Source organism: Antechinus flavipes, chromosome 2 (assembly GCF_016432865.1).
Source record: "Antechinus flavipes isolate AdamAnt ecotype Samford, QLD, Australia chromosome 2, AdamAnt_v2, whole genome shotgun sequence".
NCBI lineage: Eukaryota > Metazoa > Chordata > Mammalia > Dasyuromorphia > Dasyuridae > Antechinus > Antechinus flavipes.
In genome coordinates, this window is record NC_067399.1 from 629,563,517 (window position 1) to 629,577,425 (window position 13,909).

The 13,909-nt window shown below is 45.1% G+C and overlaps 1 protein-coding gene and 1 pseudogene across 1 annotated transcript in view; both read left to right on the forward strand.

Moving 5' to 3' along the window:
- Nucleotides 1-885: 885 nt before the first annotated feature.
- The window catches only part of ZCCHC24 (zinc finger CCHC-type containing 24), a 133,260-nt gene continuing 120,236 nt past the window's right edge, over nucleotides 886-13,909 (forward strand). The window contains exon 1 of the mRNA XM_051982011.1: nucleotides 886-1,483. Coding sequence (XP_051837971.1) covers nucleotides 1,241-1,483 — 243 coding nt within the window. The 5' untranslated portion in view covers nucleotides 886-1,240. The remainder of the gene's footprint in view (nucleotides 1,484-13,909) is intronic.
- LOC127552301 (60S ribosomal protein L32-like) lies at nucleotides 13,182-13,595 on the forward strand (annotated as a pseudogene).

Consider the following 13,909-nt stretch of genomic DNA (forward strand, 5'->3'; position numbering starts at 1 on the left):
AGAAAGAGCTGATTACTGGATGATTGTGGAACTTTAATTCTGGAGTCTGCATCCCCTCAAAATTTGAATTTTTCCAGAATTTCATTTTGAAAAATATGTATCCATACTGAATTTCCAGATGGAAGAAATTAAGAAGAAAAGGACTTACAAGTGATATTAATTTGAAGAAGGAAAAAAATGAGAGTGTAAAAGATAGGGAAAGGGGAGAGGGGGAGAGAGGAAAAGAGAGACAGAGAGTAAGAATGAAAAAGGGAAGAGGGAACGAGAGAGGGAGAGACAAATAGACATATGGGAGGAAGGGAGAAAAAGAGAAAGAAGAATGAGGAAGAGGAAAAGAAAGAGGAGGAGGGGGAAGTAAAAAAGAAGGAGGAGGAGGAAGAAGAAGGAAAAGGAAGAAGGAAGAAGAAAGAAAGAAGAATTAGAAGAAGAAAGAATTAGAAGACGACGACGAAGAAGAAGAAGCAGAAAAGGAGGAGGAGGAGGAGGAAAGGAAAGGAAAAAGAAAAGGGGAAAGGAGAGAAGAGAAGAAGGAAGGAGAAGAGAAAAAAAGAGAGAAGAGGAGAGGAAAGGAAAAGAAAAAAAGCAAGACAAGCAAAGGCAAATCCGTAAGATTCAAATTGAGATCTTTGCAGGACAGTGTTCACATCCTAAAGGAGTCCAGACTAACCGAAGGGGAGAAGTCGGACTTTGATTGGTTCAGTGCTCGATACATATGCAGATAACAGGCCCCTCCCCCTAGACTCCCCCAGCCCACTCCCTCTCCCTCTTGTCATCCCTGGTCAAAGAGTTGACCAATAAGAATCGGAGAAAGTTCGGGGGCTGGGGGCGGGAGGGGACTCTCAATGACTCCGCCTGTCCCCTTTGCAGCCCTGCTCCAGGCTGTCGAAGGGGTCAGAAATAAGACAGATAGCGGATCGGCCGCTGGGGCGGAGAGAAGAGAAGGGGGCGGGGAGAAAAGTTTCCTGTGGAACTTCTTCCCCCACTCTGGGCTCCGCGGCCGCCTAGCCGGGGCTGGCCGGGCTGCAGAGAGGCGGGCAGCTGCGGGGCTGCTGGACTAAGCAGAGGGCGAGCGGCGGCGGCGGCGCTGGGGGGGCTGGAGGGCTAGGCGCAGGATCGGGCCCCCCCCTCCCCGCCCCTCACTAGAGCGCAGCGGGGCAGCGGGCCCAGGGAGGAGCGGTGGAGGGGGCGCGAGAGCAGGAGCCGACGGCGGCGGCGGCCGAGGCGTAGGGGGACGAGCAAGATGAGCCTGCTGTCAGCCATCGACACCAGCACTGCTTCGGTCTACCAGCCGGCCCAGCTGCTCAACTGGGTCTACCTGTCCCTACAGGACACGCACCAGGCGAGCGCCTTCGACGCCTTCCGGCCAGAGCCGGCCGGCGCCTCCCACCCGGAGCTGGGCTACGGCAAGGGCAGCCCCGAGCAGCTGGGTTCGCCCCTCAACTCCAGCTATCTCAACAGCTTCCTCCAGCTGCAGCGTGGAGAGGTGGGTGCGCTCCCCTGCCCGCCGTCCCCTCCCTAGCCGGCCGGCCGGGCCATCCCTCCTCCCGCGCCCAACTTGGCCCGGCATTCCTCCAACTCTGCAACACTTTCCCCCGAGTTTGCCAAGGTTAGCCCCCGAGGGCGCTCTGGAATCTCCCATCCCGCCGCGGGAGCCCCCCACCCCCACCCCTAGAGATAGCTTTCGCTCCCTGTCCTCTGCAGGGTAGGAGACCCCCCCCTCCCCTTCCTTCGGCGCCGAGCGCAGGCCCGGGCGGCGTCCCCACTCCCTGCTGCCCCCACCCCCCCTCCCCTGAAGGGCCCTCTCTGGCCAGGGATGTCCGGCCCGCGGAGCAGGGGGGTGGGGAGCTTGGGAGGAACACTGGCCGCCCTGCAGTGCCTCCTGACAGGCGGAGTCTGGGATCCGTGACCCACTGGAGACTCTGGATTCCCCACCCCACCCCTACCTCTATTCCTGCCCCCAGGAGAGACCGAGACCGGGAAAGGGGTACCCCCCTCCTCAGTATCCTTCCTATGCCCAAAGCCATCTCCATCCCTGCGCGTTGGGAGGGCCTGGGGCAAGCCTAGAGTCTATTCAGTTTCTGCAGAGTTGTTGGGAGTTGCCCAAAGTCTGTTTTCTCATCCCTGGCTCGAAGTGCTTAGGGCCCCAAACGATTTCATGGAAAAGCCTTTGCTCGTGCGGAGAACACTGGAATCTGGGATTCGAAATTTGGTTGCGGCTTCCTAGCTAAGCGATTTGAGCGAGTCACTTAACTTGAATGGGCCTCAGTTTCTGTCTTTGTAAAATTAGTGATTGGATTAGATTAAATTTAAGATCTCCCCCCTTTCCAAATATTGCAATCCCTTCTCAGGGTCTACAGTACTGGGAAGAATTGACAGCCGAAGGCAGATTTCCCTTGCCTTCTGGCCCAGGAAAGTCCTTCACTTCCACTCAGTTTACATCCACCAGCTTCTCCCCCACTCCCCGCTAACTCCCACCTCAGTGGGTCGCATGGGACCACATAGGAAGTGGTTTTTAAGGGCTCAGAGGTGACCCTGCAGACCACTTCCCCTCCCCCCAGTCTGGAAAAAAAATCTCAGGGCAGGCAGCCCTACAGGGCCACAGGGCTAGGCAGTCCCAGAATTTTTTTTTTTTTTTTGGGGGGGGGGAGGGAAGGGGAGCTGGACTGGAGAGAGTGAGAAGATGAAAATAGGGAGGTGTTCAAGCTTCCCTTCTTTAGAAACCTGGGTTCCTGGCAGGGTGGCAAAGTCCACAAGTTTAGTGGATTTGGTTAGGAAGGCAACTCATAGTGTTTGGGGGGGCAGTGATTGGGGAGAAAAGAAAGCATAACCTGTCGATATGCAAATACATATATATTCATATATATGTGTGTGTAAATGTATATATACATATACACATCATACATACATATTCATTAACACATATAGCTATGGTTTATAGCAAAGGGCTTAGGGAGGGGGCTTCCTGAGCTTTCTTTAGGCTTCTGTGGGAGATAATCCCATTCTTCAGAGAGATTCATAAAGCCCTTAGCTTCCTTTTCTTTCCCTTTCCAAATATCCTATTTGCTATTCTCTTCCTTTTTTTTTTCACTCTCACACTTCTTCACCTTTTGGCCTTTGTGGGAGGTGAGGCAATATCATGTCATTTCCCCATCAGTCCTGGTCATTTTGGTGACCTCCAGGAGGATCATAGTATATGGGGGAGGTGGGGAGGGGATGGGAAAGGGCCTGTGTATATGTGTTACTTATTAGTGAGGTTTTCCTTTTGTTGTGGTTTATCTCTTTTTATTTCTTACCATTGGGAAAAGTGGGGACCCACCTAGTCTGTAGAAAATTTGCTTCAATTGACCAAAATTTTGGGAGGGTTGGTTTAGTACTGGACCTTGTCTTTGATGGGAGGACAAGGGATGAATTCACATTAACTGATTTCCCTTGATATGTCTTCTCTGCCTTCTATTAACAGAGAAAGCCTTGGAGGGAAAACCAGTGTTCCTGTCTGGAACTTTGAGAATTTAGTGAAGTAACTGGTGTCTTTGTACTTTGAAGTTGGTGGCTTGTAGGCTCTGCACATGTGAGACTTCCTAGTTGTGACAAGAGAAGATGAAGTTTATTGAAAAGTCTCCTATGCTTAGAATCAAGGGATTTAGGTTCCTAGACTCATAAAATCAGAGATTTAGAGTTGAGAAGAACCTTGGAAATCACTTAGTTTAATCTCCTCATTCAAGATCTTGCTCTGCCTCATTTATGAAAGGGAATGGAATAAGCATTTATATCACACCTACTATGTTTCAGGCACTGTGTTAATCACTGGACAAATATTTCATTTTATTCTCACAACGATCCTTTGCTGTTATTAATCTCCCCATTTACAACTGAGGAAACGGGCAAACAGAGTTGTATCTAGGTTACATAGCTAGTGTCTAAGGGTGGATTTGAAGTCAGGTTTTCCTGACCTGACTCTTCTCCTTTGTGACTTTGTGACATTGGAATGTGCAGGCCTTATATTGAGGTCATGTGGAGGGAGCAGATGGGAGTGCCCAGAGAGTCTATTTTCAAAAATAAAAAAAGATCAGTTCCTTATCAGCATTTTCAAAGCCCCAGGTTTGTTTGTTTGCTTTGCCTGCTGTCTATGGTGTGGTTTCTGAGGTGGCCACAGGTGAAGTTCCTGTTGTCACAGGCCTTCCTCATCAACTTCCCCCATCCCATCCCTAAAGTTCCCTCAGTGTCCAAGCCGAGGCAGTGACAGACACACCGCTCCGCTCAGGGCCTGCTTAGTGAGCTAACATAGCTCTAAAATAGCAGCTGGCTGACAGAGAGAAAGAAATAAATACCTAGAGCCGACAAACACGGACAGCAATACAGACCGTTGGAAAAGCGACGTGCACGTGTGGACCAGAGGTTCTTGGGTGGAGGGGACTCCACAGGGAACAGAGGTAGCCCATGGAGGCCCGCTATTATGTGTGAGGATTGGCAAGTCCCCATAGCAGTGCCTGAGGATGTGCCTTGAATACTGACCACCAAAGCTGGCCAGATCCAAGCCAGCTCCCTCTGCCAGGAATACTCCTAGGCTCAGAGCAGCCTCCAGATTACTGGGACTACAATGGCAAAATGCAATGGACGGAGTTGGGTTTTGGACTTGGGGCTGGAGGGTGGGGTAGGGGAGAGGAGGGGAGTGGGGTAGATAGGGCATAGAAAGCTCATTGTTCCTAGGGAACCACAGCACAGGAGATTTGGATGGCAATGTGACAATGAGGAAAAATTAAGTGTTCTAAGTAGAATACTGGCCAGGGGGTGGGTGACAGAGGCTGTGTGTGTGTGTATGTATGTGTGTTACCCTGTTTGCATCCTTGGGAGTTTGCATCCTTGCATCTCTAGTGTCTGCCCTAGGGGAGGGCAGAGGGAGGTGACTTGGATCTGTGTGGAACAGGGAATGAGGGCCATAGTGAGTTCTTTGGGCCAGAGAGGCATCTTTGAGAGGGCTATAGTGAGTTCTTTGGGCCAGGGAAGCATCTTTGAGAGCACAGACACTCTCCTGGATTGGGAAGCTTCCTTTGGTGTGCATATGGCCAGTAGATCCGAGACACGGAGCCTCCACTGGCTTCTGGTGCCATTTTCTCAGTCCTCATCTTATTTGACATCTCTGTCATTGACACTGTCAGCTCATTTGACACACTTCATGGCAAAGGTATTTTCTAAATAGGAGGCAGGGATTCTGCAGGCTTTGGAGGCCCATAAAAGAAGGGAGACCCTGCTGGGTGCCCAGAGAAGGCATGCCATATAAAGAAGCTGGAGAAAAGGCTACCCTGCCAAGTTTTGCTTGGAATTTAAATTTACACCAGGGCAAGGCTGCAAAGATAGAGCTCTGAGATGGGGGAAGGAGACTTGGCCAATGTTGGCTGTTAGCCTTCACTCCCTGAAACCTTGCTTTTCCTTTCCTAATCTTCATTCTCTCAGAGCCTCATCGAAGTCCTGTAGTATATTGGTGTGTCTGTTAGCCTTTCTTGGGCTTCTCCTCCTGTCCTATCTTAGACAGTTTGATGTTTGATTCCCGGGGGCTGTGGAGTGGCCAGGCTGTAAATATTCAGGTCCAGTGCCAGGAGCAGCTGTACTTTCCTTCCTGCTTTCATCAGGAGCATATGTGTGATGATGCAGAAGGTAGAAGAAAACAAGGCTATATAGTGTGTGTGTGTGTGTGTGTGTGTGTGTGTGTGTGTGAGAGAGAGAGAGAGAGAGAGAGAGAGAGAGAGATACAGAGAGAGGGGAGAGAGAGAGAGACAGAGAGAGACAGAGAGAGGGGGGAGAGGGGGAAAGATGGAAAGAGGGAGGGAGACAGAGGAGATGCAGGATGCCTCTCACTATTTTTTTAAAATGAATTTGTATGTGTGTGTGAGAGAAACACACACAGAGACAGACAGAGACAGAGAGAGAGGGAGGGAGAGGAAAAAGGAGGAGGAAAGATATGGAAGGAGGGAGGGAGAGAGCAAAAAGATATAGGATTCCCTTCACTATAGTCAGGTTTTTTTTTAAATGAATGTATATGTGTGTGTATGTTATTGCCTCATTCTAGCTTTGCAACCAGAGAATCACGGATTCTCAGATGTTTATGACTTGATATTCTCAAGTCCAGCCTGAGTGCACTGAGTTCATGAGTCCCTCTCCAGCCTCCTGCCAGATAGCTCTGCCTGAGCATTCCCAGTCCTGAGGACTGTCTTCCCTCACAAGGCAGCCTAGCCCATTTTAGTGTTGAGCATATCCATTAATCACCAAGTTCTTCCATATTAACCTCCAATCTGTCAAATGCTTACTTAGGATGATAAATTTAAAGCTTGAAGAGATAATAGAAGTCACCTGGTTCCGAGATATCAAGCTAGTAGACTAAAGCCCAAAGTAGATTAAGATGTAGTTGGTACATGTTTAACAAAATAAATGAAAACACAATACAACATAGATAATGTTAATATGTAGTTTTCTAAGTAAAAAATGTGGCCCACAGAGATCTGTTTCTATTTGAGTTTGACATTGCTGATCTAGTTCATATCTACTCTTCCCCACTTTACAGATAAGGAAATTGAAAAATAAATTTACCTTTACCCCAGCTTCTTCTCTCTTTCCAGCCCAATCTCAGTTACCCTTGTTTGGACTATGCTTTGGCAATGTCTCTCCTAAAATCAGTCCCCAGAACTGAATGCCAGATTCCAGATGCAGGCAGCCCAGGGCAAAGAAAAGTGAAACTTTGATGTCACTTCCCTTGATCTAGCAGTTCTCCAGACTCTACCGGCTTCCTCTGAAACTGTGAACAGTGAATGTACCCATAAACCTAAAATCAGTTATGAGGCTCTTGGGAAGTGGATCTGAAGGGATCAAAAAGACTTACCAGGCTAGAGCACTGGGATCCCTCAAAAAAGATCAAGTTCAGGAGGTATAGATGTAAAATCTCATCTTTGGACTCCTCTTAGCTCCACAAATGTAACATGAAGGAAGCTGGGTGAGGCAGTAGTTTATATAAAAAAGAATCTGGGGATTTTAGTGGTGTGCAAGCTTTCTCTGAGTTGGCAGCCAAAAAGCTGAGGTCATCTTGGACCATATGGAAGACTTAGCTTCCAGGAATGAGAAGGTGCAGGTCCCTTTGCATGCTACCCCAATAAGATCACAAGTGGAGTATTGTGTTTGGTTATGGAAATCATATTTTGAAACAATATTGATAAGTTAGTATGTCTTCAGAGGAGGGCATACAAGATCATGAAAGACTCTGAATCCATAACAGCAGAAGACTGAAGGAAAACAGGAGGTTTAGAGAAGAGACACAAGTGGGTTATGCTGTTGTGATTGTGTGAAGGATGCTATATGGAAAAGGGATAAGATGGTTCTGCTTGGTCCTAAAGGGCAGAGCCAGGAACAAATGGAGGAAGGTGCAAAGAGGATGATTTTAGGCTTGTGTTAATAAAAACTTCCCAATAGTTAGAGCTGTTCAAGAGTAGAATGGGCTTCCTTGGCAGGCAGCAAATTTTCCTTCTCTGGAGGTCTTCAAGAAGAGGCTAGATGTCACTTGTTAGTTAGGGATTCCTTCTAATTGGGCTAGATGACTGCTGAGGTAATTTTCAATTCAGAGTTTATGTGATTCCATGAGACTGGTTGGTTTTCTTCTGGACCATGGAGTACTGATGATGGGAGGGAATCTCTGCTATTCTCAGTGATAGACTGAGATATACAAAATGGCAGGTGAACTGGCTGGTCTTCAGGCAGGAATGAGTGTGGTCCTTGGGGCAGGAGTGGCTGCTTCCTGAAACCACCTTTGGTGTGAACATTAGAAGTCCTGAAGAATTCAGACGCAGTGACCCAGACAGGGAAACTCTGTTAGTACATAAGAGGCCCTCCCAAGCTGCCTTTGGGAAAGTTGAGGAGGTGAATCCTACATGAAGCATGTTGGCTTTGGGAGAGTGTTGGCTGAGGCAGAGTGACCTTGCCTGATCTCATGAGTTCAGCAGGACTTGGCTGGTTGCTGGGCTCAGAGGACAGACCACACCTCGTGGTCTGAGTCAGACCGAGGGTGGAGGCTGGACGAGGAGATGAGTGGGACAGTGGGAAGGAGCCAGGGGCTGCCAGAGAGCCTTGGGCCACTTGTTAAAGGCATTGAAAGATGGAGAAGCAGCAGATCAAGAGAAGAACTTAATAATGAAGGTGATCTCTTACATTGACATAATTGTATTTTGCATAATACTTCTGTATACACTTTCAGTTGGGACTGACTCTTTGGGAAAAGATTATTGAGTAGTTGCCATTTCTTTCTCCATTTCATGGGAAATTAAAGCAAACAGGGTTAAGTGACTTATCCAGGGTCACACAATTACTACGTATCTGAGGTTAGATTTGAACTCAAGGCCAGTTTTCCTGACTCCAGATCTGGCGCTCTTGTACTGTGGTACCACCTAGCTGGCCCCACACATAACCTAATTTAACCTTACAGCACTCCTTGTGAAACAAAGCAGAGGTTATTAACCTAATTTACTAGACGTGGAAACGGAGGCACAAGAGATTAGATGATTTGCTCATGGCCACACAATTGAGGTACTGGGATTAGACCTTGGGTTTCTTTACTCTTAAACCTGGCCCATACTTCTCTTGCCAAGAAGCCCCAGGCTTTAACGTGAGAATAAAGGCCTAACGATAACCAAGAGAGGAATTGAGACCCTTTGAGAACATTAGGCCTAATGAGAATGCTGGGAAAAGTCTCTAGTTTTCTGTTTGCTTCTCTGTGGGAAGGATTCTCCAAAATGAAGAGAGATACCAGCAGCTTTACACTCCTGACCCAGTCACTCATGATTCAGCCAGGACTGGCAAGGACCTTCTTTGGCCAGGAAGTCAGTGAGGGGGTGGGAACCTTAACATTTTCCCCATTAAAATGCTCATACAGGCAATGAGACAGATTTTTTTTTATCCGATTATATTCTCCACTTTTCTGTGGTTGATAGATTCTCCCCAGGAGAACTGCAAGAAAGGCAGTGGGTATAGTAGATAGCGAGCTAGTCTCAAAGTTAGGAAAACCTGGGTCCGGACCCATTTAACACATACTAGCTGTGCCATCCTAGGCAAATCACTTAACATCTCCATATCCCAGACAGCTCACTAAGGCTGAGTTGCAGAGCAGATGCTGATGTGCTTTCATAGAAGTAATTTCCTCACCAAACCCCACTTCATAAAGTACAAGTTTTAGTCACATGGTTTGGGAATATAGTCCTTCTGCTTCTTTGTTGTTGTTGTTGTTGTTGTTGTTCATTCATTCCACAGAAATATAAAAAGAAGGTAACCACCCCTCCTGCCTTAAAGAATTTTTAACCTAGGTAGGAAAAACAGATAGACCGTTAGGAACCAGCTCATTGAAAGGAGAAGTCAATAAGTACCAATGAGTGCTCCCTTCAGTGGTAAACATGGCAGGTGCTAGAGAAGGTGAGACTATACTGTGGGATGAAGCAATTGGTCCTGGCATCTTCCCTCTACTTTCCTCTAACTCCCAGTTTCCTTCTGCCTCCTCCACTCCCCTTCCCTATCTTTCCCTTGTTCTTTCCCCTAGGCATCCCCATGCCTAGGGTTGAGATCATCAGTTGTTCTCTGTGGGAAAGCCAGCTACTTTAAAGAGTGCTGCTATGTAGCTTTTCTTATTTGGTGAAGTAGGCAATGTCTCTGGGCCAGGTCCCTCTCCTCTAACTAGAACTGAGAAGTGAGACATCCCCAGGTTTGTCAAGTGTCAATGACTTCTTCCTTTTCTCCCTCCCTCCCTTCCTTCCTCCCTCTCTTCCTTCCTTCTTCCCTTCCTCCTTCCTCCCTTCCTCTCTCCCTCCCTTCCTTCCTTCCTTCCTATCAAAGGGTCCACCCTTTTCCTTTAAAACCCAGCTCAGAATTTTCAAATCAAAGGTCCACTTTGAATTTGTTTCCCTATAGGAGAGACACAATCTTTGTCTAAATCTGACTGAGACTATAAATATTGGAACATAAGTGTCTCTGCAGAACTATGTGCCCTCTAGCTGCCCTTCTTCCAGATCACTCCTGAATCTTGTCTCCTTTAACAGAGAGACATCCAGGCAGGCTCAGATTCACTGGCACACTCTCTGGATCCCAGCTCTCTCCTCAGCCCTGCCCTCTCCCTTTCAGAAAAGTAGGATGTGAAGGAAAAGCTATTAATCCTTGATTTTATAGGTATTGCCTCTAGGTAGAGTACACCTGACTTCTAGAGGCAGAAAAAAAGAAAAACAAGACTCTGCGGGAGGAGAAAAATTTGTAGGGTGAATGGCTCCCCTTGTCCCCATTAGTGGATTCATGGGAGGACACTCCTCTAGAATAAGAGGGCACTTGTTTTCAAGATGAAAAGACATCCCTCCCATCCCAGAGCTGGAGACAAGAGTTAGAAAGCCTTTTTCTGGAAAGAGTTAATTTGTTTCTCTTTTCCTCATCTCTTAGGATATCCATTTGGATATCACTGCTTGATTCTAATACACATTCTTCTTCTTCATTATCTTTAAGGCTCTTATCTTCTCTGAGTGAGAACTGGAAAGAGAATGGTCTCCACTGGCTTTTTATAATGACACAAAAAGCCTGAGCTTCAACTCCAAGATCTAGAGAGTTTATCTACTAGGGGACCACGAGGAATTACTAGGAAATCTTACTTGGTGTCTGCAACTTCAGACTCTTTGGATGGACAGGGGTGAGATGGAACTATTCATCAAGCACATGGATTCTGTCTGTATTCTAGAATGTTTTGTAGATTTTTGGTTTTTATATCACTGTTACTCTCAATATCACTTCCCTACAATAGAACCGTTCTATGTAATAAAGTAAAAAAAAGACAATGCTGATCTATAGGACATGATATACATCATTGTTCATTCATACCTCCCTTCTTGGGATCAGTATGGTTCATTGAATTTAATGTGAATTTAGATGCCCACTTTGTGTTCTATTCCTTCATATTACTGTCTTCATATCATATTATCCCTGAGATTCCTAGAAGTTGAATTCTTTATTAACTCTTTGCAAACTAGAGTTTCATCTCACTGGGAATAGGGAAATGGAAGACTTTTCATAGTCACTTCTAACAGTAGATTCCTTTGAGGCCATGTAAAATGAGAGAGTGGGACTGGATGGATTCTATGGTGTTTTCTAATTCTTAATATGTGATCCTATGATCTCCTTCATTTCCATGTCTTCTCTTCCTGGAAGACATGGTGATGAAAAGGAGATGGACTAGATGTTACCAGGAAATCACTCTGGAATGTTTCTGTTTTTAGGCCCCATTCTTGGCTTTTCTGATTGCATCTTGGAAGGGAAGAGAGGCATTCAGCTTCAGTTGAGTTGGTAGTTTTCAAGGAGTGGCAATGTGGAATAGAAAGGGCAAAGAAAGGACCAGAAATGAGGAGGCCTTAGTTCAAATCCCACTTATGTCTCATTTCCTTAATCTGTTAGTTGGAGTAATAAAATCCAACCTGCCTAACAGGTAGGGTTATTGTGAGACTCCAGTGAGATAATGTTTGTGGAAATTGCTAAAGAAATCACCATTGCCCAGTAGCAGCAATGATTCAATTCAATTCAGAAAATATTTATTGAATGTCTACTATATGTAAAGCTCTGTCTTAGATGCTAAAGACAAAGAGAAAAACAAAATCATTCCAGCTTCAAGGAATCTATATTCTTCTAAGGAAACATCAACTATACATAGACAAATAATTTCAAGATAGTTGGAAGAAGGAGAGTATAATAGATGGAGTAGGGAAATGCAGGAAAGAATCCAAGAAGGCTTCATGGTAGAAGTGGATCCTGAGTAGATCCTTGAAGAATGATAAGAATCTGGAGAGGTGGAGGTGAGGATGGAATGAATTCCTGGCATGGAGAAAAGTCTATGGCAGAAAAGTCTAGAAGTAGGGGGTACATCTGGGAGAAAAACTATTAGTTCAGTTTGGTTAAAACATAGCATTCATGAAAGGACCAAGTCTAGAATGGTAGGTTGAAGTCCTGTTGTGGAGAGTTTTAAATGTCAGATTGAAGACTTTGTTCTTTGTCCTAGTAAAAAGATGGAATCAGTATAGATTTTTGAAGCAGGAAGTGACTTAGTCAAACTTATGCCTTCAGAAGATTATTTTGATATATTTAGAGGGTAAAAAGACTAGAAGTAGAAATAGTCCTTTCAAGCAAAAATGAAAATCTGAACTATGATGACAGCAGTAGAGAAAAGAGAACAGATTTGAGAGATGTTGTTGAGATAGAATTGGTAGGACTTGGTAAAAGGTTATCTATGGTGTTGGGGGTCGGGGAGCAGGACGTAAGTATCTAAGATGACTTGATTGTTGTAAACAAGAATAACAGAGATATTGGTAGTACTTTACAGAAGTACTTTTACAAAAGTCCTGGATAGGAAAAGCTTTAGAAAGAGAAAACAAGTTGAATATGCTAACGTAGTGTAAAGATGTCTACCAGGTATTTGGAGAAATGGGATTGGAGACCAAGAGATACATGAGGACTAGCTAGCTAGATGGTTGGATAGATAGATGGTTGGATAGATAAATGATAGACAGATAAATAGATAGCTAGTTGGATGGATAGAAAGATTGATAATTGGATAGATAGATGACGGATAGTCAGCAGAGAAGGAGGGAGAGATACATATTTGAGAGTTGTTTGCATAGAGATTTTAATTGAATCTATGAGAATCCATGAGAATATGAAAGATCAGGAAGTGAATAATAATTTAGCAAAGGAAACAGAGAAGTAATTATAAAGATAGGAGGAGAACCAGGAGAGGGCAGTGCCATGTAAACAAAAGGAAGAAAGAGTATCTAGGAGGAGGGTAGTGGTCAATACTCTGAAGCTACAGAATGGTTAGATAGGAGAAGAACCAAGAAAAGACCTTTAGATCATTGGTAACTTTTGAGAAGCCATTTCAGTTACTGAGATATAAATTAGATGGCACAAGGTTGAGAACTGACTTACAAATGAGGTCAATGAGGAAAATTACTTTTTCTAAGAGTTTGCCACAGCCAAAACACAGCCAACAAAGCAAAGATATAGGTTATTAGATTGAAGGGACAATAATGTGAAGTGAAAGCTTTTGAAAAATAGAGAAGTGCTTTTTGTCTTTCCCTGGGCTCTTCCCATAGAAGGGTCACAGTCTCTTTGTCAGCACCATATCTGTCCTCTAACACTTCCTGAAATCCAAGATCATCAAGAAAAGGACCAAAAAGTTCACTCAGCATTAGTCCAACAGATATCAAGATCAAGAGAAACTGGCATCACCAAGAGGCACTGACAACAGAGTGTGCAGACAATTCAGGGGCCAGATATTCATGTCCAATATTGGTTATGGAAACAATAAGACCAAACACATGTTACCAAGTGAATTCAGGAAGTTTGCTCCTGATGTGCAACAAATTTTACTGTGCTGAGATTGCTTACAATGTGTCCTCTAAGAACCAGGAAAGTCATTTTGAGAGAGCAGCTCAGCTAGCCATCAAAATCACCAATCCAAATGCTCACCTGAGGAATGAAGAAAATGAGTAAAAATCTTTGCACATTTTTATTTGTGTTAAATAAACACTCAAACTACAAAAAAAAAAGAAAGAAAGACAAGAAAGAAAAATAGAGAAGGACCTGAATGTGTTTGGAGGTAGTAGGGAGAAAGTGAAATTGAAAGAATGAGATAGAATGGACAAAGGGTACAAGCTTCTAGAGGAATACAGGAGGCCATGAGATCAAGAGCATAAGTAGAGCATTGGTCTTAGGATGGAGAAAGGCCACATTTTTCTTGGAGACTGAAACAAAGATGACGTCACAGAGTTTTGAAATATGGAGTAGGGAAGAAGAGGGAGCTCACCAAGAATGCAGTGAGGGGCTGATGATTAGATAAAATGAATTTGTATGTTGTTCAGTC